The sequence below is a fragment of the Antechinus flavipes genome, chromosome 1 (genome assembly GCF_016432865.1).
Source record: "Antechinus flavipes isolate AdamAnt ecotype Samford, QLD, Australia chromosome 1, AdamAnt_v2, whole genome shotgun sequence".
Taxonomy (NCBI): Eukaryota; Metazoa; Chordata; class Mammalia; order Dasyuromorphia; family Dasyuridae; genus Antechinus; species Antechinus flavipes.
The window spans coordinates 288,802,617-288,827,206 of record NC_067398.1 but is presented as its reverse complement, the minus strand read 5'-3'; the positions used below and the strand labels follow the sequence as shown (position 1 = coordinate 288,827,206).

At 36.4% G+C, this 24,590-nt stretch overlaps 1 protein-coding gene across 1 annotated transcript; it reads left to right on the top strand.

The window, feature by feature from the left end:
- The first annotated feature begins 72 nt into the window (after window positions 1–72).
- FOXD4 (forkhead box D4) lies at window positions 73–6,696 on the top strand. The gene has a single exon (XM_051962413.1). The coding sequence runs from the start codon at window positions 4,789–4,791 to the stop codon at window positions 5,602–5,604; it is 816 nt and encodes a 271-aa protein (XP_051818373.1). The 5' UTR covers window positions 73–4,788; the 3' UTR covers window positions 5,605–6,696.
- The last annotated feature ends 17,894 nt before the right edge of the window (window positions 6,697–24,590 follow it).

Genomic DNA, 24,590 nt, shown 5'->3' with positions numbered 1-24,590 from the left:
ATTTTTCATCTCAAGGAATCCAGTGATTCCTGCTGGTTTTCAAGAACTGAAAGCTGAAGATTTTAAAGTTCTTTTAACAGTCTCATTGTCAGCCATGCTCTTTTAGTGTCAGATGTTTCTTAAATCTTCTCCTTTGTTTTGAGGTTTTTCTCTTTTTCTGTCTCTCTCCAGGTTCTTGTTGCCACCTATCTGTTTCCTTCTCCATCTGTTTCCTTCTCTTTCTTTAAAAATACAAGCAAACCCTTTTTTTGAAGCAGTTAACCTATCTAATTCCCTTCTATTTACCACTTTTGGGATTTCTATTCATAATCTGGCAATTACATTGGAGTTGTTTGCACTGGACACTGCCCTGTTGGGTTAAAAGGCCTGTATCCTTCCCAACTGTAATTTCTTTCTGCTATCTGACTAATTTTAGGCTGACTGATCACATCAGAGTCCCGACCTTCTAAAGACTCTCAGCTGCCATCATGCTCCACCTGTCTTTTGATTGATGTCTTGGAGCTGGGCCCTGCCTCTCATTTCCCTGGGTCAATCTACATTTAGAGGCGTTTTGGGTTTTCTCTCATCCTTACCCCTCACTCTATCTCTGTATCTGCATTGAGCTCTCAAATGTCCAACTTTTCCACACTGAAAACATCGAGTTTCTCTAGAAGTCCTTTGCCAAGAAGGACCCTGTCTTCCGATGTTCATCATAGTTTGGGCATAATAAGCATTTGTGCCCACTGTGGCACAGCGTCTTATGATCTCCTCTAAAGGAGCATCTTTGTCTAGTCCCCATATAATTCTTTTGCAAATCTCATTGGCATTTTCCTTAGCCAGATGTCTGGTCATTATTTCTGTGGCAGCATTATCTCCAATGGTTCTTATAACAGCTGTCTGCAAACGTCCCACAAAATAAGCAAAAGATTCATTGGGACCTTGCTCTATTTTTGTGAAAGCTTTACTTCCATCTTTCTGTCCAGGGAGAGAAGACCAAGTTTTTAGTGCAGCCTTAGAAATTTGCTCATACACTGGTATCCCATACCAGTTCTGAATTCTTTCCATATTGACCTTCACCAGCTAGTTGGTCAAAAGCTATTTGTACATTAGCTCCTGTTTGCCTATTTCGTTGGGCTTGAATCCTACATAATTCATGATACTCTGAAAGCCACAACAAATTTTGTCCAGGTTCTAAACATGACCTTGCTATGGATTTCCAATCATTCGGGGTTAAGATTTCATAAGACAAATTATCTAATAACCTCTTCACATAAGACGATGTAGCCCCATAAAGAGTGCAACTCTTTTTCAAATCTTTAATTTTTTCCAAATTAAAAGGAGTGTATTTTCTCTCTTTTTGACCTGAAGAGTCAAGCTTTTCAATCACAGGGTATGCATTTATAAAACCCAATATATCTCCTCCTTTATTTTTTAACTTAATGCCTTTTCTAATCTTGTCATATTCTTCTTCACAGGAGAAGCTGATTGCATTTTTGCTTCTCTCTTTCCCCCTTCTTCCCCTACCCAGGAAAGGTTAATTGAGGGGGGAGGGTCATAAGATGTGGAATGATCTACCTGCTGTGAAGTATCAACACTCAGAAATTGTACTTAACTCCATCCTTATCTGATTCTTCCTGCTTTTCACCTCGTTTAGTTGGCACTTCCCCTTCTTGCTCTTTCTTCTTTTTCCTTATTTTAACACTTAAAACATTTCCTAAAGCCAGTTGTATTAAATTGTATATATAAAGTATATTTTTGGAAATTGAGTTTGGATGATAATAGTATTCACCCAATTTCTCTCCTATTAATTTCCACTGGTCTGGATCCAGTTCTTTTTCTATAGAGAACCAAAGACATATGTACTTAACATTTTCTAAAAGTTCAGTGATCTGCTCCAAAATTATAATCAAACCTTGGCTTTCCATAACTTTGACAATGCTCTCTAAACATTTTCCTTGAACAGAAACAGAAGGCTGTTTTCTAAACATCTGTTCCATCTTAGATGAAATTCTACTTTAACTCTTTTAACAAAATTTCTTTGTTGTACTCTCCCTAATTTTTGGGTTGAAGAGTCTTTTCCACTGGAATCAGGATCAGAGGCTTTTCCACTGAAATCCACTGAGGAGCCTGTCAATCCCACATTGAGCGCCAAAATGTGGTGTTCTCTTCTTTAAAATATAATGGTTCTCTCTGGGAGCAGGTTTCTTGGAAAGGTTTTCTGGAGGCAGCCTTTCAGTTAAAAGTAATAATTACTCCAAACTCAGTCAGGTGATAAAAGTTCAGATCTTTTATTGCTTCCTCCAAAATAGCCCGGTTAGTTTTTCTTAGGGGCCTATCTTTTTGCTTGGTTCCAAGAGCTCTTGCAGTTGTCCTTTGCCTCTGCTTTCTTCAGCCTCCAGCCAGCACAAAGGTGGAAGATGGAATGAATCTGTCTTGCCTCCGAGAGAGGGCTGAACTGACTGACTGGCTCATTGAAGCTCTTTTTATGCTCTGTGTAAAAGGTTGACTCCTCCTCCGAGAGTGGGATTATGGGATCCGAGACTGGGATTATGGGTTTCTGACTTGTGAATCTCATACCGAATACTGCCTTGTGAATCTCCCAAAAGTGTGAACTCCAATGAGTACTTAAATAATTCTTGCTTATATGAGCTCTCTAAAGGTGTGAACACAAGCATTGTATCAATTCCATTGAGTTAACACTAGGATTCTAACATTTCCCTTGAGTTCTCGACTTGTTTCAAATTGAGTTAACACTAGCATTCTAACAGTTAGGATCATAACTAGCTTGCCTATTGTTGAGAGTAATCTTAAATGAAGTTACTATTATATTAAGGAAAGAAAAAACAGTTGAACTTTTAATAGGCCAGCTAAAAGACAGTAAGGGGTGATCTACTTTAAAGTAAATTATTTATATAGTCAGGGAATACAGTTTCCACTTGGCTGGCTGGTAGCGGAAGAAAGAGTTTTCAGAGGAAGAAGCTACGAGTGGAGAGTTCAGAGGACAACCAGATTCATCTTCATCTCACACCACTGTGGTTGGTGGCTGGGCTCCTGAACTCCCCCCACTGAGACCAAGCTGGTCTGAAAGACTCACCAGAAAGCTAGCCCAGCCCCAAGTGAAGGAGACAAGAGATTCATTCCATCTCTGTGCTGGCTGGAAGCTGAAGAAAGCAGAGGCAGAGGCTAAAGACAAAACCTTTGGATTTGGAGACATTCAGAAGGCTCTAAGCTAACCGGGCTATATTAGAGATAATAAAAGATCTGAACTTTTATCGCCTGGCTGCGTTTTGAGGTGATTATTACTTTCAACTGATACTAAAGCTGCCTTCAAGAAAACCCCCGAGAAACCTGTACCTCTTCCCCAGAAAGAATCATTTTATATTATATATTTAAAAGAAGAAAAAGAAACACCACATTTATACAAACATTTCTTTTATGGAATCTCACAAAATGAGTTGTATTGGCAGTTTTAATATGCAGTAACAAATAGATCCATCCTTATACATCAAATTATGAGGTAAGTCACAGAAATAGTGGAACTCCCTGCCTCTCTCCCTCCTTCCCCCACCCCACCCCAAAAGGCTAACCAAAACACCTAGCTATACTGAAAAGACATCCAACCACATGAATAAAAAATTTTAATTTAACTTTAAAATCAAGTCAAGCCAATGATATTTCCCTATCTATCATCCTTTTGGACACAACATAATCACCTTTCTATCACCATATCAATCCTATGAAGTTGCTACTATAAATATTAGTATTTCCCTTTTACAAGTGAAAAAAAAAAAAGTCAAGGGAACAGCCAATGTTCACAGCTAGTAAATTTGATAGGGCAGGATATTTCATCCAGGGAATGAGCTATCAGAGTTCTGGACTACTATTACCCTTATCAAGTTATGGCTAATCATTCCAGTAATTCAGTAAAGTGAAAAACAAAACGTAGCATTCAGTTTTACCTTCCTTTTTTTATTTATTGGATTGCTCTTTTTTAAAATTAAAGCTTTTTATTTACAAAACATATGCATAGGTAATTTTTCAAGCATTGACCCTTGCAAAACCTTTTATTCCAAATTTTCCTCATCTTCCCTCCACCCCCTACCTGGCAAGTAGTCCAATACATGTTAGATATGTTAAAATATATGTTAAATCCAATATATGTATACATATTTATACAGTTATCTTGCTGCATACGAAAAATCAGATAAAGAAGGAAAAAACAAAACAAAATACAAGCAAACAGAATGCTATATTGTGGTCCACACTCAGTTCGCACCTGGACTATTTTTTTTTAATTTTATTATTTTTTTTTAATTTAAATTTTATTTTATTTAATAATAAAGTTCGCACCTGGACTATTTTTTTTTAATTTTATTATTTTTTTTTAATTTAAATTTTATTTTATTTAATAATAACTTTGTATTGACGACTATTCTTTTAAAGAAAATAGTTTATAGTTCAACTCAAAAGCCCGTGCGTCTCCCCCACCCCTTCCACCCCCGTTTCTCCCAGCATTTATTGGAAGTGGAAACAGATTTTGTTTTCCGCACTTTCGGCTGACTAGGACGCGATAGCCCAGAAGAGAATGGGACTAGATTGGAGAGAAGGAAGGAAGGGGGGAGGGGTAAAGGAGGAGGGAAAGGAACCAAAGGGACTCAGTCCAAACCCCGGCAGCTATAATAAAGTCAACCCTCCATCTTTCCTAGACAGTCGTGGAAAGGGAGAAAAAATGGAACGGGAGCGGTAGACAAGAAGAGAGGAAACCTCTACTTAACAAAGAGCCCTTTTTTTCCCAGAGCCAAGTCCTCCATGGACTTGGAAAGGCCCGAGCGTCCCCTTTCCCAGCAGTTGCCATGCCGCCCCCGGAACTTAGACAGTGAAGAAAAGCAGCTGGACATCCTGCCTGAGGAGAAGGAAGTGGAAGAAATGCAACGGTATCAGCGGCGGTCCCAGCCCGGCCCGCGGGGGGCGTCGGACAGCAGCAGCAGCAGCAGAGCACCGTCTGGGTTTCGGAATGGCACGGACGGTGGGAGTATCATCCCGGCCCCGGCCATACGGGCCGAGCTCCGGGAAGTGGGTGACTTACTGGCGTCTACCCCGGCGAAGTCGCCCCATTCGTACATTGCGCTCATCACCATGGCCATCTTGCAAAGCCCGCACAAGCGGCTCACACTGAGCGGCATCTGCGCCTTTATCAACGACCGCTTCCCCTACTATCACCGCAAATTCCCGGCCTGGCAGAACAGCATTCGTCACAACCTGTCGCTCAATGACTGCTTCGTCAAAATCCCTCGGGAGCCGGGCCACCTGGGCAAGGGCAGTTACTGGAGCCTTGACCCGGCCTTCCTGGATATGTTCGACAACGGAAGTTTTATGCGCGGGAGAAAACGCTTCAAACGCCCGGCCTTAGGCGCTCCGCTGTGCTCGCCCTTGCAACCCATGGGGCCTCCGGGACTCCTTCTCTGTCCCGCCGTGGCCGCGCCCGTCTCTGCCCGGCTCAGCCCGGACCCCCTGCTGCAGCCGCACCCGCTGTGCTACATTGTTTTGCCGGCCCCGACCTGCCCCGCGCCTCTGCTGAGGAAAGGGGGCAACGTGCACCCTCAGCCCAGTGTTCCAGTCCGGTAACTGTCGCGGGGCCAAGGGTTCCTCGTTCAGCATCAACAGCATCTTGCAGGGAGACCGAGGAGGGAGCGCGGGGGCGCCTCTAACGTCCCCCTGGGGTCATTGCCACTTGTGGCACGCTCCGGCTCTGGACACCTCACGGTGGCTGCGAGTGTCCGCTACCGCCCGGATGTTACTACAGCAGCAGCGATCGACTGCTTCTCCAGCAAGATCTCGCTTCTCGGCCGTTTCTTGTCCACCGCGCCATTAGGATGCCCATCCGGGACGGCACCAAGCTGCTTTCGCAAGTGGCTTCCACCGGCCAGGAGGCGGGCGCTCCTGCTTTGAGTCACCTGCCTGCAGCGCCCTCAGACCTTTGACTGCGAGAGCTTCAGCCACTGCTTTGAAATCTCTTTCTCCCTTTAACCTCCCCTTCTTGCTCCTGCTTGGAAGGAAATCTGGAATAATCACATCTAGTTAGGTCTCCCCTGTTTTATGGATTCGTAAACAGATTTGCATCCCTGTCAGCTTCAAGATTACTACTTGCCTATTAAAGATTTTTCCCCCGGCTTATCTAGTTTTCTTGTTGAGCTTTTAACCCTCGCAGCGAAGCACGAGGGTTATTTATAGATCGATATAGTTTATGTATTTTACTCCGCAAAGTGTTTACCAAGGAAATGACCTGGTTTTGCTTTTCCAGGGCAACCTGAGAGTAAACAACTAATTGCACGGAATATGAATTGGGTCGGTTTACTTCTTGGGTTTGTCCCAAGTGACCAAATGTGGGCTATGTATTATGTATTTTTCTAATATGCTTAAAGATTACGCCTCCCTCCCCCCCCAACTGGGCTCCGGTAATTGAAAAAAAGAAAAAAAAAAAACTTCAAAAACCATAACTTCCAGGTACAAGAGCTTCTTCTTCCAAGCCCTCTTTGAACTATGAGGTTTTTTTTTTCAAAGTGTATAGTATTTGTCTCTCTTTTTCTTCCAGACAATCCATCTATAATATAATTAGAAATTTTGAATTTTGCAATATTTATTTTTTGTAAAAGTGTTTTCGACATTACACACACACACACACCCTGAGATAACTTATCTAATAAAATTTATCTTCTATTTTTTGTTTCATTGCTTTCTTGCCTTTTAATAAAAATTCTGTTTTTTCCTTTAAGTATTCTACTTCAGATTTTAAAAAACAGTAAAAAGAGAACTTAAAATATTTATTCACTTTAACAAATAGTTTAGAGATTCCAGACAATTCACTTATTCAAATATTACTATTTTAAATGGGGTTTATTTAAATAGCCATTTGAAGTTTGTGTTATTAGAATACTAAGAATAAGGAAATTTGAATTTTTTCCCCAAAAAACCTTGGGCTGTTTTTGTTTTTGCAAGCCACAGTTTGGGCTTAATTTGAATCTTGGAAGGCAACATTTGTTGGAAGAGAACAAGATGGATTTTTTCCCCTTAAAGTATATGAATTAGATTAATTTATGCTTTACAAGTCGGGGAACTGTGTGACTATACCATTCAAATTTGTTTTTGCCCTGCAGACATTTCTAATTTAAAATTCTAACCTGCTTAAATTCTAATTAAAAGATCTCCACTAGTATGGCTCTTTCTCAATACCCAATTCCCCTCTTTTTAAAAAAGAGGTTTATTAAAAATGAAGAAACAACATCTACTGCTAGTGTAATTAATTTCTCAATCACCATTTAAAACAGGAAACTGGAATTTTCTCCTCAGTTTATCATTTATTTGATCACAGGACATTGGGAAACTTATTCCCATCTAAAAACGATCTGGCTCTGATCATAAATTCCATGCCAATCACATTTTCTTTGTATTTCCTTTTAAATTTCTGCTACCTCATTAGTATAAAGTTTCTGCATTATATTTATTATCTCTCTCTAGTCACATCAGGTTAAAAATACTCCAAATTTCCTTAGTAGAAAAGAAGGCTAGAGGTAAAGTTTTCTAGAAGAGGTTTGTCTTGGAGAGATCTGTCCCCTACTCCAAGAAGATATAGATTTAAAAGCAATCCACCAACTTTGCAAGAAATAAAATGATTCCATATCCTCTACCAAAGAATTTTGCCCACCAAGAGAAGAAAAAAAAATTGCTACTGAGCAAAAGAAAACTACAGTCTTTCTGAGAATATCAAAATTAAAATAACAATTATCACCAGTTGACTCTAAAGGAATCAAACCACTTCTATTTAGTAGATAAGTTTTTGTGTCATGTTTCACCTTCCTGTGCAGGGTCATATCTTCCCAATTCTTCCTCCCCTTCCCTTAGTTTGCAGAAAATTTCCAACAGTCTTCATATTATCAAGAATTGCATAGATAGGAGAGAGTCAATTCCATTTTTTGCCCACACACCTTTCCCCAAGCCTTACACTCTTTGAAATGACTGTCTTTTGACTTTGCAAATGTTGACCTTGTTCAAAATCCATCTCCTCATCTTATTTTTTTTCCTTCTCTTCAGATTTGCACAAAAGAATTCAGCTGGAGTATTTAATAAGAAAAACCCAATACTTCAGGATTCTTTTGTTTCATAGCCCTAGTCAAACAAAAGACTTAAAAATGAAGATCTCTGCTCCTCCCACCACTTACAAGCCACATCTTCTTATTTTGTTATCACTTATAGCTCTTCCCTTACCAATTTTCCTATCTCTAACTATGTCCATTGAAGTGCCAAGATTTTTACTTCTATTAACCAAAAAAATCCAAATTTGTCATGATTCCAGTTGAGGGATTAATTCTCCACCCATATCCAAACCACCCTTAGCCTACCTTTGTCCTCTGGGGAAATGTGATTGTTGTTAGGAAGGGAAGATGTAACACATCCTTAATTATTCTTTAGCTAGTGTGGTTTGTGAAACTTCTCTACTTCAAATTACAGTTTTGTTCTTAGCATTTAGTAAGCAGTCTTTTCCTATGCAGAAATTCTTTGAAAACTTGAATTGAGATCCAATCCAATCAATCACCGATTGTTAAATACCTATTAGACACCAGGTACTTTGTTTAAAAGCTAAGAATACAAATACAAAGAATAAAACAAAACCTGTTTTCAATGAGTTTGCATTTTATGGGAGAGATAAGTTCTCATAGAAATGCATATAAAATTAATGTAAAGAGAATTAATACATGTTAATACTGTTTGGAACAAAGAGACCTATCCAAATTGACTACTCAGAAAGGTTCCTAGAGTAATTATATCTGGGGGAGAGTCATTTAACCTCAATTTCCCTCAGTTTCCTTATTTGTAAAACAAGGATAATAGCACCTGTCTTCCAGAATTGTTATGAAATCAAATGAGATAATAATTGCAAAGTGCCTAGGATACTGCCTGGTACATAGTAAGTGCTTTATAAATATTAGCTACTATTATTGTTATTATATGAACTAATATAAAGAAAAGTGAACATGTCTAGGGGATATATACAATAAACACAACATTGAGATAGAAAAAGAAGAAAGAAATTGAATACTTGTGTAGTCATAATAACTTGGTCCCAAAGAAGAAATGAAGTTTCCTTCAGTTATTTTTAGAAATTGGATTAGGAGACTATGGTTGTGAAATGTTATGCATATTGTCAAACTCAGTATTGGTTAGTTTTGTTGAAGTGCTTTTTTCTCTATTTCTTTTTTTAGTGTTTATTTCAAGGGGTAATTTTCTGGGGAAGAAGGAAATATATATATATGTGTGTGTGTGTGTATATATATATATATATATATATATATATACACACATATATAAATATTACAAATACCTGAAAATCTTTCATTTTACCAAATATTCATTTTTTTTAAAATAAGTGATTATACCCAACTTTTCTGGATAAGTTATTCTTGGATACTGTTCCAGCTCCTTTGCTCTTTGAAATATAATATTCCAAGACCTATGACCTTCTGGTGTAGAAGCTAATAGGTTTTGTGAAATACTTATTATTTTCCCACAGAACTCAAATTTTTTTCTTGTGGTTTACAATATTTTCTCTTTAATCTGGGAATTTTGAAATTTGACTATGAAATTACTTTAAGTTTTCTTCCTTGGATCTTTTTCAGATGGTGATTGATATATGCTTTCTTTTCCTACTTTATTTTTTATTCTAGAAGAACTTCATGAAATTTTCCTTGATTTTTTTTTTTAATATTGTATCCATATTCTTTTTTTTTATTATAACTTTTAGGTAGTCTGATAATTCTTATATTGTCTTCCCTTGATCTATTCTCCAAATCCATTGTTTTTCTAATGAGATGTTTCAGATTCTCTTCTATTTTTCTAGTTTTATAACTAAGGATACTTTGTTGTAATGGGCTGAGGCTTGAGTTGATGCACTGAGGTCCCAAGCACATGAGGCTAAATAGTAATTGGACTATAATCTATTAATATATAAGCTTGGAGAAAGAATGGCCCCCACCCACTCTTTGTGCAAGTCCTGATGTGTTGTATAGGAAATGACGATTTTGGTGGGTGGAGGCAGGGGAGTGGAAAAGGAAGGGGAAGGAGAGACTTTTGGCATTGCTATTGCGACCAGCGCAGATCGCTCTCTGTTAGCTGGCTTCTTGTCGCAGCTGCCCATATTGCTATAGCAATCTTTCTTGCCCATATTGCTATCGCAATCTTTATTCACCTCTTCACTTTAATAAATATTGAAGATTTTCCCCTTAACCTGAATTCCTGACTCCGGCTGATTTTAAATACGCGGTCATTACACTGCTTGCCCAATTCTAGTTTTCAAGAATTTGATAAATTACTTTCCAAACTAATTTTTATTTTCAATGCCATCCCAATTAAAATTCCCATTTTTTTACTGAATTAAAAAAATAATAAAATTCATTTAGAAAAACAAAAAGTCAAGAACATCAAAGGAAATAATGGGAAAAAAATGTAAACAAAGTTAAGCACTACCAGATCTTAAACTATATTATAAGGCAGTAATTACTAAAACTATTTGGTACTGCCTAAGAAATAGAAAGATAAATGAATGGAATAGAGTAGACATATAATTTGCAATAGCAAATGAACACAATAACCTTGTATTTAACAAGTGTAAAAACTTAAGACTTTTTAATAAGAATTCATTATTTGGTAAAAATTGCTGGGAAAACTGGAAAGTAGCATGGGAGAAATTGGGCATAACCCAATCAATAGTACACCATTCACCAAAATAAGGTAAAAATGAATCCATGACCTGGATATAAAGAAAGATTTTACAAGAAACTTAAGAAGAAACTGGAACTTATGGATAGGTGAACAATTTGTTAATAAACAAGAGAAAGAGAGCAAGGATAGGGCTAAAATGTTCGATTAGATTACATTAAATTAAAAAGGGTTTATACAAATAAGGCAAAATTAACCAAGATCATAAAGAAAAATTGGGCAGGGGGAAATTTGTATGGATACTTTGTCAGATAAAGATATCACATTTAAAAATATATGGTGAAGGACTTTTAAAAAATTTATTTTTTTGGAATTCTATTTAGATTTTTTATACTATTTTATTTTTTCAAATACATACCAAAGAAAGTTTTCAACATTTACTTTTGCAAAACCCTGTGTTCCAAGCTTTTCTCCCTCTCTTCCCCCCCCATTCCCTTCCCCAAGACAGCAAGCAACCTAATATAGGTTAAACATATGTAATTCTTTAAATGTATTTTCATATTCATCACACTGTGCAAGAAAAATCTAATCAAAAGGGATAAAAGATGAGAAAGGAAAAAAAAAAAACCAAGCAAGTAAACAACAACAAACAGTGCTTCAATACTGTGCTTCAATCCACGTTCAGCTTTATAGTTCTCTCTCTGGATGCAGATGGTATTTTCCATCACAAGTTTATTGGAATTGCCATGACTCATCTCCTTGTTGAAAAGAGGCAAGTCCATCACAGCTGATCCTAACATAATCTTATTGTTACTGTGTATAATGTTCTCTTGATTCTGCTCACTTCATTTAGCATCAGTTCATATAGTCTTTCCGGGTTTTTCTGGAATCATCCTGCTCATCATTTCTTATAAAACAATAGTATTCCATTTCCCAATTGAGGGATACCCACTCCATTTCCAATTCTTTGCCACTCCAAAAAGGGCTCCTATAAACATTTTTCATGTATGGATCCTTTTCTCTCTTTTATGATATCTTTGAGGTACAGACTCAGTAGTGAGTGGATCCAGTGCTGCTGGATCAAAGGGCATGCTCAGTTTTATAACTCTCTGAGCATATTTCCAAATTGCTCTCCAGGACGGTCGGATCATTGGTGAAGGACTTTTAAAAAGTAAACAGGATTTTCTATTTCTTCCCTGGAGTTAAAAGAAGTCATTGGAGTTTATAAAATAGGGCTCTTTCTGTCTCTATCTCTCTGTCTCTCTCTGTATCTGTGTGTATGTGTGTGTGTGTGTGTGTGTGTGTGTTTACATGATCAGACCTGGGCTTTAGGAATATTACTCTAGTAGCTAAATGAAAGACAGACTTGAATGAGGAAAGTCTAATCAAGAAGACTATTGTAATAGTGTAGATACAGTTATAGGACTGGCAACTGTATGAGTTTCATTTGAAACATGAAAATAAATATGACAAGATTTGGCCACAGAGTACATGGGCTGTGAATTAGGAAATAGGAATGATACCAAGGTTTGTGGTTTTGGGAAATTAAGAGAACCGTGGTATCCTTGATGGTAATAGGGAAGTTTGGAAGAAGGAAAGGTCTGGAGAGAAAAATGATGAATTCTGCTTTAGACATGTTGAATTTGATATCTCTAGGGGACAATAAGCTTGAGATGTTTAAAAGGCAATTGGTAATAAAAGACTGGAGCTCAAGAAAATGGGTAGGGCTATAAAATACATATGAAAATCATCTGCATAGATTTGACAATTGAATCCATAGAAGCTGATAAGATTACCAAGTGCATGTTAAGTATGAAGGGAGAAGAGAAGAGTCCCAGACAAAGCCTTGGGGGACAACCAAGATAGAGGACAACCAAGAAGACTGAAAAATAGTCAAACAGGTGGGAGAAAAAACAGAAGAATAGAGTGTCACAAACACCTGGAGAAGAGGATAATTGATAGTGCCAAGTGCGGAGAGGTCAAGAAATTTGAAAATTAAGAAAAAGTCATATTTGGCAATTAAAAGATCATTGGTAATTTCAGAAGAGAAGTTTCAGATGAATGATGAAGTCTGAAGTCAGAGTGCTTAGAGAAAATGAATAAGACATTAATTGTAGTTGACTTTCTCAAGTTTAGCCTTCTGAAAGGGAAGAGAGATGCAAGATGATACCTATGTGTGATAGTAGGATCAAGTCAGCTTTTTTAAAAAAAATTAATTTTTAGAGATATGGATGTTGTAAGTAACAGGAAAGCAACTAGCAGATAGAAGAGCTTGAAAATTAGTGAAAGAGTGAGGATAATAAGAGGAATAATTAGCTGGATAAAAAAGAATGGAATGAGATCAAAGGTTTTTCTTTGTAAGAAGGGCCACTTCTTTATGTAAGACTAGGGTAAAGAAAGAGATAAAGACCAATAAGATGAAAAGGGAGAAAAACTGTTAAATAACTTTAATTGTTTCTATGAAATATGAAAGATAGAGGTAAAGGGTGCTTCAGGAGGCTGGAGAAAGAATGAGATAGTTTGGAATAATTACTATGGTGAGTGGGATAGTGAATCAATTAAAAAAAACTTTTTACATTGCCTTGCTGAAGTAAGGACCCAGTTGAGATTTTATGTAGTATAAATTTGTCTTAGATCTAGTCAGCATGCCTTTGTAATTTTCTCCAGATATATTTAATAGCATATGGATAGGAGAAAAGGCAGTAGATAGTAGGAATAATCTGAGGCAGAGGCTTTATAAGTCACGCCTGGTGAAATGGTAAAGGGACAAAGAATTTAAATATAGAAAAAAAAATACTTACTTGTACTTTGTGTTTTTCAAAGAACCACTGAAATAATAAATTAAAGAGATCCATTTCAATCAATCATTCTTTCTGAATTCCAATGATAAAAATCTAACTTGTGTAAGAAAGTGGAATGCTGTCTCACAGACATTGTATTCCCCACTGTCTAAAATTTAAAATTGGAGTTTTGAATGACTATATCACAAAGTATTAAATCAAAATTCTTTTAAAAAAAGTTTATTCAATTACATTGCTTTAGTTGCATTAATATTTTTAGTTACAGCCAAAAAGGGTTTTTTTTGGTACTGTAAGTTAATGAAGTAAAACACAAATATTTTAAAACATCATTTACTTCCTTTCTTTTTCATCTTTTTGCAATTTCCTTTTCTTTCTGTTTTATAATACTCATAATATATATATATATATAGTATATAAATTTGTAAATAAATATTATATACTTACATATATCTACATATATATATTGTAAGTACATATTCAAAATTTATTTATTGATAAGGGTAGACAATATAGTGCTAGAAGAAATTTTATTTTTACTAGTATTTTATTTTTCAAGCTACTTGCAAAAACAGTCTTTTCAACATTTTCCTTAAGGTTAAACGTGCAATTCTAGAATTTAGAGTCAATGGAGTCCAACTTCCCTCATTTTACAGATAAGGAAAATGAACAGAAAAGTTAAGTGAACAAATACTAAATGTCTAAGGTAACATTTGAACCAAGGTCTTTCAGACTCTAAGTCCAGTGCCCTATCCAGTATATCACACTACTATAAAAACTTTAAAGACACTGCTCTAAATGACTGGCTGTAATGTGTGATGAGTTGGCTGATTGGATGGGATTACAAATTGAACAAGAGTTGTGGTTAGATTTTTAGCCCTAACTTCTTGGTCTGAAGAAAATCTTTATTCCTTGGGAGAACAGAGGAAATGATCAGTGACTGAACATAAAATGGTGTTTTAGAGTTCTGGTGTTTTCATCAAAGCAAGTGGCTATTGTGATGTCATGGAAAGAGAATTGATCTTAGACTTCAGAATCCTCGTATTGCCTCTGACACCAGCATGACCTTGGATAAGTCATTTATTCTCTCAATATCTCACATTGCTCTCTAAGATTCTAAGATGAATATTCTGGAGGTGCATGCTCTGGAGAAAGAAAAATCAAAGAAGATGGAAAAACAGATTTGGAGCTTTAGACTGGATTTAATTGCTGAATCATCTCTTTTGGAACTGGAAGGCTTACTTGAAAGCTTTTCCTCATTTTCCCCTACCCACTTCCCCTCAAGTGGATCTTTCTCTGTGTTTCTGTCTCTATCTCTTTCCTTCTCTATTTTCCCCTCTGTCTGTTTATCTCTGTCCCTTTCTGTTTCCTTATTTTCCTCTCTCTCCCTCTCTGCATTTCTCCCTCTCTTTCTCTGTCTCTTTTGTCTTTTCCACCCTCCCTCTTGCTGCATCTGTTTTTCTGCATCAGAAATCTGCATCTCTCTTTTTTTTTTAAATTTTTATTTAATAATTACTTTATATTGACACTCGTTTCTGTTCCAATTTTTTTTCCCCTCCCTCCCTCCACCCCTTCCCCTAGATGGCAAGCAGTCCTTTATATGTTGGATATGTTGCAGTATATCCTAGATACAATATATGTTTGCAGAACCGAACAGTTCTCTTGTTGCATAGGGAGAATTGGATTCAGAAGGTATAAATAACCCTGGAAGAAAAACAAAAATGCAGATAGTTCACATTCGTTTCCCAGTGTTCTTTTTTTGGGTGTAGCTGCTTTTGTCCGTCATTTATCAATTGAAACTCAGGTCTCTTTGTCAAAGAAATCCACTTCCATCAAAATATGTCCTCATACAATATCGTTGTCGAAGTGTATAATGATCTCCTGGTTCTGCTCATTTCACTTAGCATCAGCTCATGTAAGTCTCGCCAGTCCTCTCTGTATTCATCCTGCTGGTCAAGAAATCTGCATCTCTCAATCTCTCTTGTCTCTTTTTTTCCTCTCTGTCTCTGTTTCTCTCCTTCCTTCTATTTTCCCTCTGTCTGTTCATCTTTGTCTCTCCCTCTCTGGGTCTTTCTCGCCCCCCCCCCCCAATCCCTTTTCTCCTTCCTTCTCTTTCTTTCTTTCGTTCTATAATTGGGGTTAAGTGACTTGCCCACTAGGAAGAGTTAAGTGTGTCTGAGGTAAGATTTGAACTAAGGTCGTTCTGACTGCAGGGTTGGTGCTCTATCCACTGTACTACCTAGCTGCCCCTGTTTTTCTCTGTGTATCTCTTCTGTCTCTCTCCTCTCTCTGTCTTTTTCTCTCCCTCTCTTCCTGTTTCTGTCTCTCTATTTCTCTGTCTTTCTGTGTCCTCTTTTTCTATGTGTCTCTGTGTCTCTCTGTCTTTTCTTCACTCTATTTTTCCCTGTGTTGGTCCATCTATGCCTCTATCTGTTCTTCTTTTCCTCTCCCTCCCTCTATCTTTTTCTCTCTGTATCTTTCTTTTTCTCTGGGTCTCAATAAACCACTAATTAGATCAGAAGGCATAGAGTGCTGGGCCTGGAGTTAAAAAGACAAGTTCAAATCACAGTCAGGCCCAGCACTCTATTCACTATACTACCTACTTGCTTCAAAATGGAAATTTCATCTAGTTATTTATGTTTTTTCCCTAATTAAGATGTAACTCCTTAAGAATAAGGATTTTAAAAAAATTTTTCTTTGTATTCCCAATGCTTACCATAGTACCTAGTACATTATAAGTGCTCAGTAAATGTTTGTTACCTATCTAAGCTTTCAAATAATGTCTTATTCACATAGCTTCTCATCTCAACACAACTCGTTCTCTCCTCTATTCTCCTATATCAGATTCACTCCTTCTGCTCATTTTGTGTTATCATTATAACTAATATTTATATGGTACTTTCTATGTGCCAGGCTCTGGGCACTTTACAATTATTATTCCATAGTCTACCTGGCAGATCTGTGGAGAAGAGAGGAATTTATGCTAAATAGATAATTTTGTTTACATTAAATTAAAAAGGTTTTGCACAAAGCCATTGAAGTCAGGATTAGAGAGGAAGCAGAAAGTTGGGAAAAATTTTTACAGTCTGTGTTTCTGATAAAGGACTCATTTCTAAAATATAGAGAGAACTAACTAAAATTTATAAGAATACAAGTCATTTCTCATCTGATAAATGGTCAAAGGATATGAGCAGAAAATTTCCAGATGAAGAAATTAAAGCCATTTCTAGTCATATGAAAAAATGCTTTAAATCAGTATTGATTATAGAAAGGTAAATTAAGACAACTCTGAAGTACCATCTCACACCTCTCAGATTGGCTAAGATTACAGGAAAAGATAACGTTAAATGTTGAAAGGGATTGGGAAAACTGGGACACTAAAAATTGTTGGGATAGTTGTAAAATGATCCATCCATTTTGGAGAGCAATTTGGAACCATGTGCTATCAAGCCATACATACCCTTTGATCCAGCAGTGTTACTATTATCCCAAAAGGATAATAAAAAAGGGAAAAGGACCCATAAGTATAAAAATGTTTGTAGCAGCCTTTTCTGTAATGGTAAGGAACTAGAAATTGAATGGACGCCCATCAGTTGAAGAATGGCAGAATAAGTTATGGTATATGAATGTAATAGAATATTATTCTTCCATGAGAAATGATTAACAGATCGATTTCAGAAAAGCCTGGAAAGATCTGCATGAACTGGAAAGAACCTACATGATGCTGATGGAAGTGAGTAGAACTAGGAGAATATTATGCATAGTAAACAAAAAGATTATGTAATGATCAACTATGATGGACTTGACTCTTTTTAACAATGTGGTAATTCAAGGCAATTTTGATAGAATTGGAATGGAAAATGCCAATCACATCCAGAGTTTAGAACTATGGATACTGAATGTGGATTGAAGCACAGTATTGTTTGTGTGTGTGTGTGTGTGTTTTTTTCCTTTTGATCTGATATATTTTGCACAACATGACAAATATGGAAATATGTTTAAAAGAATTGCACAAATTTAACCTAGATCAGATTTCTTGCTGTTTTGGGGAAGGGGGAAGTAAGGGAGGGAAGGGGAAATAGTTGGAACACAAAGTTTTACAAAATTAAATGTTGAAAACTATCTTTACTCATTCTCCAATTGATAAATGATCAAAGGATATGAATAGACAATTTTCAGATGAAGAAATTGAAACCATTTCTAGTCATATGAAAAGGTGCTCTAAACATTATTTATCAAAGAAATGCAAATTAAGACACCTCTGAGATGCTACTGCATACTTCTCAGATTGGCTAAGATGACAGGAAAAGATAATGATAAATGTTGGAGGGGATGTGAGAAAACTGGGACACTAATATATTGTTGGTGGAGTTGTGAACTGATCCAACCATTCTGGAGAGCAATTTAGAACTTTGCCCAAAGGGCTATCAAAATGGGCATGCCCCTTGATCTAGCAGTGTCACTACTGGGCTTATATCCCAAGGAGATCATAAAGGAAAGAGAACATGTGCAAAAATGTTTGTGGCAGCACTTTTTGCAGTGGCAAGAAACTGGAAACTGAATGGATGCCCATCAATTGGAGAATGACTAAATAAATTATGGTATATGAATGTTATTGAATATTATTGTTCTATAAGAATAGACAGCAGGATAATTTCAGAGAGACCTGGAGAGACTTACATGAACTGATGCTAAGTGAAATGGAGTAGAGCAAGGAGATCATTATTCATGGCAACAAGAAGACTATATGATGATCAATTCCAATGGACTTCTTCATTGATGAAGAGAGCCATTTACACCCAGAGAGAGGACCATGGGAACTGAGTGTGGACCACAACATAGCATTCTCACTCTTTCTGTTGTTGTTTACATTTTGCTTTCTTTCTCAGTTTTTTCCTTCTTAATCTTTCTTTTGTAGCAAGATAACTGTATAAATATATGTATGTATATATCTACACACATATATTGGATTTAAGATATATTTTAACATATTTAACATGTATTGGCCTACCTGCCATCTAGAGGAGGAGGTGGGGGGAAGAAGGGTATAATTTGGAACAGAAATTTTTGCAAGGGTCAATGTTGAAAAATTACCCATGCATATGTTTTGTAAATAAAAAGCTTTAATTTTTAAAAATGCTCATTTTTTTCATATGTTGCAGAGGGAGAAGGGGAAGAAGAGGATTAACTATCATGTCCAGATCAAACTCTAAATTCCTAAGAAATCATAGATTCAAAATCAACAATGTCATACCTACTTTAAAAAAAAAAAAAAAAAACTTCAAGAATGAGAGTAAAAAAATTTCTCCTTTCTCCCTGTCATCTGGATTACTTGTCCCCATGAATCAGAAGTGTGTTGTGTAACACATGGTATATTCACTTTTTAAAATCTTTTTCTTCTGTTTTTCTTTTTTCCTCTCATGGTTTTACCCTTTTGTTCTGATTTTCCTTTCCCAACATGATTCATAAGGAAATATGGGGGAAAAATGAATGTGCACATAAAACCTCCAAAAAGTGTTTTTTATCTGTAACTCAGGAAAGTTAAAAAAAAAAAAATTAAGTGTGCTGTGTAGTGAATGGAACAGATTCCTCCTTGAGTGTTCTTTGAGATTGAGAGCAGGATTCTCTTGGTGAAAAGTTGGGAGACAAACTGGCTTAGTTTGACTAGCATGATTCTTAGAAAGTTTTGGGTCTTTTAAAAAAATGAATTTACTATTTATTGTTGTATTGTTTTTTATGGTCACAGCTTTCTCTGGACATGAAAATTTAATTTTCTGGATTGGCCCTTATGCTTTCCAGAGCTAAGGGTGTTCTAGAACCTTCAGTAACTCAATTTTGCACAGATATGGTGTCATTACATATTTAGTATTGAACAATCTAAATATGAAATGCTGAAGAACCCTTAGACTATAAGGCTTAAGAAACTGTCCCAAAAGCTTTACATTTTCTGATGATCTGAAGCCTCCTATGTCCCTCATTATGGTATTGAGATAAATTTTAAAAATATTGTTCCACATTTTTGAATTTATGTTGATGGATGCAATCCCAAAGGAGGATCTGTTTATTTTTTTCCTTGCATATATGGAAATTATAGGTTTTAAACAAAGTATTATCCATGTGAATAAAATTCTCCTTTGTGAGATTTGGTGAAAATTTGCTTTTTGAGAGAAAATCTGATTTGTGATTTATTAATGTTATACACATCTGTAAAAGTTACTTAGAATAGTATGCTCAGAAAACTTTCTGTTTGATAAAAGAAATTTTTTATCATTTTGGTGAGTACTTTGTTTTTGCAAAGATTAAGCAATTTTTTTTCTATTTTCAACTCCCCTCCCCACCTGGATTCTTTTACTTGTTTTTTTTTTTTTTTTTTTTTTTTTTTTTTTTTTTGGTGTATAAATGGTTTCTCTTACAATCTATCTCTGGAATTTCCTTCCCTATCCATTCCCCCTCTTATTCCCTTTTCCTCCCTTCTTCTTTGCTTTTGTCTCCTACTCCTCCCCCACTTTTCTATCTCCTTCTCCCCCTTCTCTTTCTGTTTCTGTCCATCCTTTGACATAGCAAATATGAGAACTAAGAACTAAATAACAAAACCATGATAATGAGCTGGACTTTAATCTAGGATAAACACACTAGGACAGCTGGATGATGCAGTGTTGGGCCTTCAGGCAGGAATATCTGGACTCAAATCCTAACTCAGACACTAGCTGTGTGACTTAAAAAGCAAGGGCCATCACCCCGTTTGACTCAGTTTCCTTATCTGTAAAATGAAAAGGAAATGACAAACCATTCCAATATCTTTGTCCAAGTGGACACAATTGAGCACTCTATGCATTGTGCAACTCAACTGCCTCCAGAGAAAAGAATAGCAAGCTGAGAAGTGAAATAACCTTAAAGAATAAGGTAATTGGTACACTGAAAGATTTGCTAATTTATAAAACCAGAGATAGTCCATGACCTCCACTCAATTTTTTTTTTTTTTTTTTTGGCAAATCTAGAACATAATCCTTTTCTATGGGATCATATCATCACTTGAAATTGTTTTTCTTTCAGAATTCCTTGGGAAAATAGAACTTTATTTAGTTGGAAAATGTAAAAATGGATTTGAAATTTGAAAGTGAAACTTAAACTTAAACTAACAAAGCTAGTTTTTTTTTTCCATTTCACTAAATCTATTTTGTAAAGAGTTTTCTTTAGATAATTTCTGTGTTTCCTTTTCCAAATGCTCCTGCAATGTTCTCATTTCCTTTCCCCATTTTTCTTCTAACTCTCTTTTAAGATCCTTTTTGAATAGTTCCAAGAGAGCGTTGTGAGATGGGAACCAACTTATCTCACTCTTTGAGGCTTCATCTGGAGATGGTCTGCTTTTAATATCCTCAGGATTTGAGATCTGTTCTCTTTCTCCATTAAAAACTATCTAAAGTCAGATTTCTTTTTGCTTTTTGGTTCATTTTTTTTTTTTTTAAAGGTTGAGGTCTGCTTTTACAACAAAGAGGAGGTTGTACAAGCTTCCTCTCCAAGTGACAGTGGCTGTGCTAAGTCAGTGCTAACTAACTTCTGGTGCTGGGTGTGTGGCCAGATACCACATTGTTCTGAGGTTCAGGGGTTCACTATTTGCATTTTGTTTTTATGTTGGATGTCTTACAGCTAATCTGCTGATCTACTGGCAACCAGGATGGAGTAGCCAACATTGCTATAGATTCTTCCTGTTATATTCCCCAGCCAGCAGGGCCCACACCATCCTGAATCTCTGCACTGTGTCTCTGCTCAGATGCTTCCCTCCATGCCTGTTTGAAACAGACCCTTTCTGGATATGAACAGACAATTTTCAGAGGATGAAATTGAAACTATTACCACTCATATGAAAGAGTGTTCCAAATCATTATTGATCAGAGAAATGCAAATTAAGACAACTCTGAGATACCACTACACACCTGTCAGATTGGCTAAGATGACAGGAAAAAATAATGATGAATGTTGGAGGGGATGAAGGAAAACTGGGACACTAATGCATTGTTGGTGGAGTTGTGAACGAATCCAACCATTCTGGAGAGCAATCTGGAATTATGCCCCCAAAAATTATCAAACTGTGCATACCCTTTGATCCAGCAGTGTTTCTATTGGGCTTATATCCCAAAGAAATACTAAAGAAGGGAAAGGGACCTGTATGTGCCAAAATGTTTGTAGCAGCCCTATTTGCAGTGGCTAGAAACTGGAAAATGAATGAATGCCCATCAATTGGAGAATGGCTGGGTAAATTGTGGTATATGAATGTTATGGAATATTATTGTTCTGTAAGAAATGACCAGCAGGATGAATACAGAGAGGACTGGCGAGACTTACATGAACTGATGCTAAGTGAAATGAGCAGAACCAGGAGATCATTATATACTTCGACAATGATATTGTATGAGGACATATTTTGATGGAAGTGGATTTCTTTGACAAAGAGACCTAACTGAGTTTCAATTGATAAATGACGGACAGAAGCAGCTATACCCAAAGAAAGAACACTGGGAAACGAATGTGAACTATCTGCATTTTTGTTTTTCTTCCAGGATTATTTATACCTTCTGAATCCAATTCTCCCTGTGCAACAAGAGAACTGTTCGGTTCTGCAAACATATATTGTATCTAGGATATACTGCAACATATCCAACATATAAAGGACTGCTTGCCATCTAGGGGAGGGGGTGGAGGGAGGGAGGGGAAAAAAATCGGAACAGAAACGAGTGCAAGGGATAATGTTGTAAAAAAAAATTACCCTGGCATGGATTCTGTCAATATAAAGTAATTATTAAATAAAAAAAAAAAGAAAAAGAAAAAAAAAGAAACAGACCCTTTCTGAAATTCTTCCAAAATATCTTCTACTGGAAATTTGTTGAACTCCAAATATTTGTAGGTTCTATCACTACAAAACCAGTTCAAAGGTTTGATTTGGTGTTGGTTGTAAGGAACATCAGCTCATCCTAATAAAAAATAGACAGCTTAAGAGTAGGAATACAAAAATATTACTGACATTACTAGGATTATTTAAGGGAATGACCCCAAGGCAGCAACTAATCTGAAATAGGTTAAATATTTGCGATTCTTTTAAATATAACTTTGTATGTGTCATATTACACAAGAAAAATCAGAATAAAAGGGAAAAAGCAGTGACAAAGAAAAAAATAAACAAAAGAAAAAGGAGAAAATACTATGCTTCAAATCATATTCAGTCTCCATAGAGAGAAAACTCTGTGGGTGTGATTGGCATTTTTCATCCCAAATCTATTGGAACTTCTATAGCAATCATACTGCAGTTGATGGGTATCCACTCAATTTTCAGTTCTTTGTAATTACAGAAAGGGTTGCTACAAACATTTTTACATATATGGGTACTTTTCCTGCTTTTATGGTCTTTGTAAGATACAGAGTAGTAGTGAGTAGTAGTAGTGATGTAGCAGTCATCAAAAGAAGAAGGTTTTTTTGGAACATGTCTAAACTAGAGCTAATTGAGGCAATCAGGAGAAGAAAGCAAGAGCAAGAAGTGATGTTCAGAAAGGCCAAAGATGGAAGACTTCTTAGAAGGTTACATTAATTCCTTAGGAAATCTACTCTGCCTTGTCATCTTTGCAAAACATTTAAGATAGTGAAATGCAATAAATTCCATTGAGAATAATGAAATTGGGGCATTCTCTGTCAGATATAGCAATACCTTGTCTAATGTTTTGAAATGCATTTTAAAACTGAAAGAACAGACATATTGTATCCATGGAAATGAAGGCATGGCAACAACCAAATGGAATATTCATCTCCCAACCAACTTTGGCTGCAAAATCATGGTAGAACATATGTATTCAGGACAAAAGTGTATTCCAAGTTGAATGAAAGGAAAGTCATGGTTCAACCAGGCGTATTTAACTGAAATACAATGAAAGAGTGTTATCGAGGATAATTAATGGAGTTTTTTCACTTAACTTTTTTTGGCTGCTCATTCAATGATAATGACTTCATAACTGAAATGAACTCCTTTCATATCTGCAAAATGAGAGTGTGGAAAGCATGGGATTCTTGCAGAAGGGGGAAAGATTAATTGGATTGGAGGCATGGCAATAGACAAAAAAATCGGACTTGCCTTTCTTGACTGCTATTCTTAAGGTTTCTCTCCCTCTTGCATTAAGAGAATGCATTGCCTTGAGTTGCATTTTAACCTGCCAGAGAAAACAAATTAAAAAGGAAAAAGTGCCATTGAAATATGGCTAAACCATGGCCAACTGAGACAATAGAGCAATGAAAGGAAAAGCAAGACATGAAAGGCCAAAGAAGTATGATTTTTAGTAGGTGCACTGATTTCTTAAAAAACTTACTCTTTTTTTTTTTTTTTTTTTGGGTAATCTTTGGTCAAGCTTGCAAAAATTAGAAGATATGGAAGTGCCATGACTTCCATTCATCAAAATGAAATTGGGGTATTCTATCAAACATAGCAACACCTTGTCTAATACTTCAAAATGCACTCAGAAAGCCTGAATGAACAGCCATATTATATCTATGGAATGGAGCCATGGCAACAACCAATCAGAATAGTCTGTTCCAAATTATACTCTCCTTTCCCCCACCTCCTCCTCTAGATGGTAGGTAGGCCAATACATGTTAAATATGTTAAGGTAATGACCTTTGGCTGCAAATGATGTAGCATCATTGTAGAATATATGCATTCAGGGCAAAAGCATATTCCAAGCAGAATCAAAGGAAAGACATGGTTTGGCTACTTGTATTGAAGGGACTGTGAAAAACTTGAATTCACATGTGGTAAATATTATGGGGAAAAGCATTATCAAGAAAAATTGGTGTAGTACCTTCTTCCTTATTTGTTTGGGTTGCTCATTAAATGCCAATGGTTTCATGCAATGAAAAGAAGTCCTTTCATTCTGAAAAATGAGAATGTGGAACATGATATTTTTGTAAAAGGGGAAAGATTGGATTGGATCGGATTGGAATCATTGCAAAACAGAGAGAAATTGGATTTGCCTTTCTTGACTGCTGTCTTAAAGATTTATTTTCCTTCCTGACATTAACAGAATACATTGCTTGCATTGCATTTTTCCTGCCAAAAAAAGAATT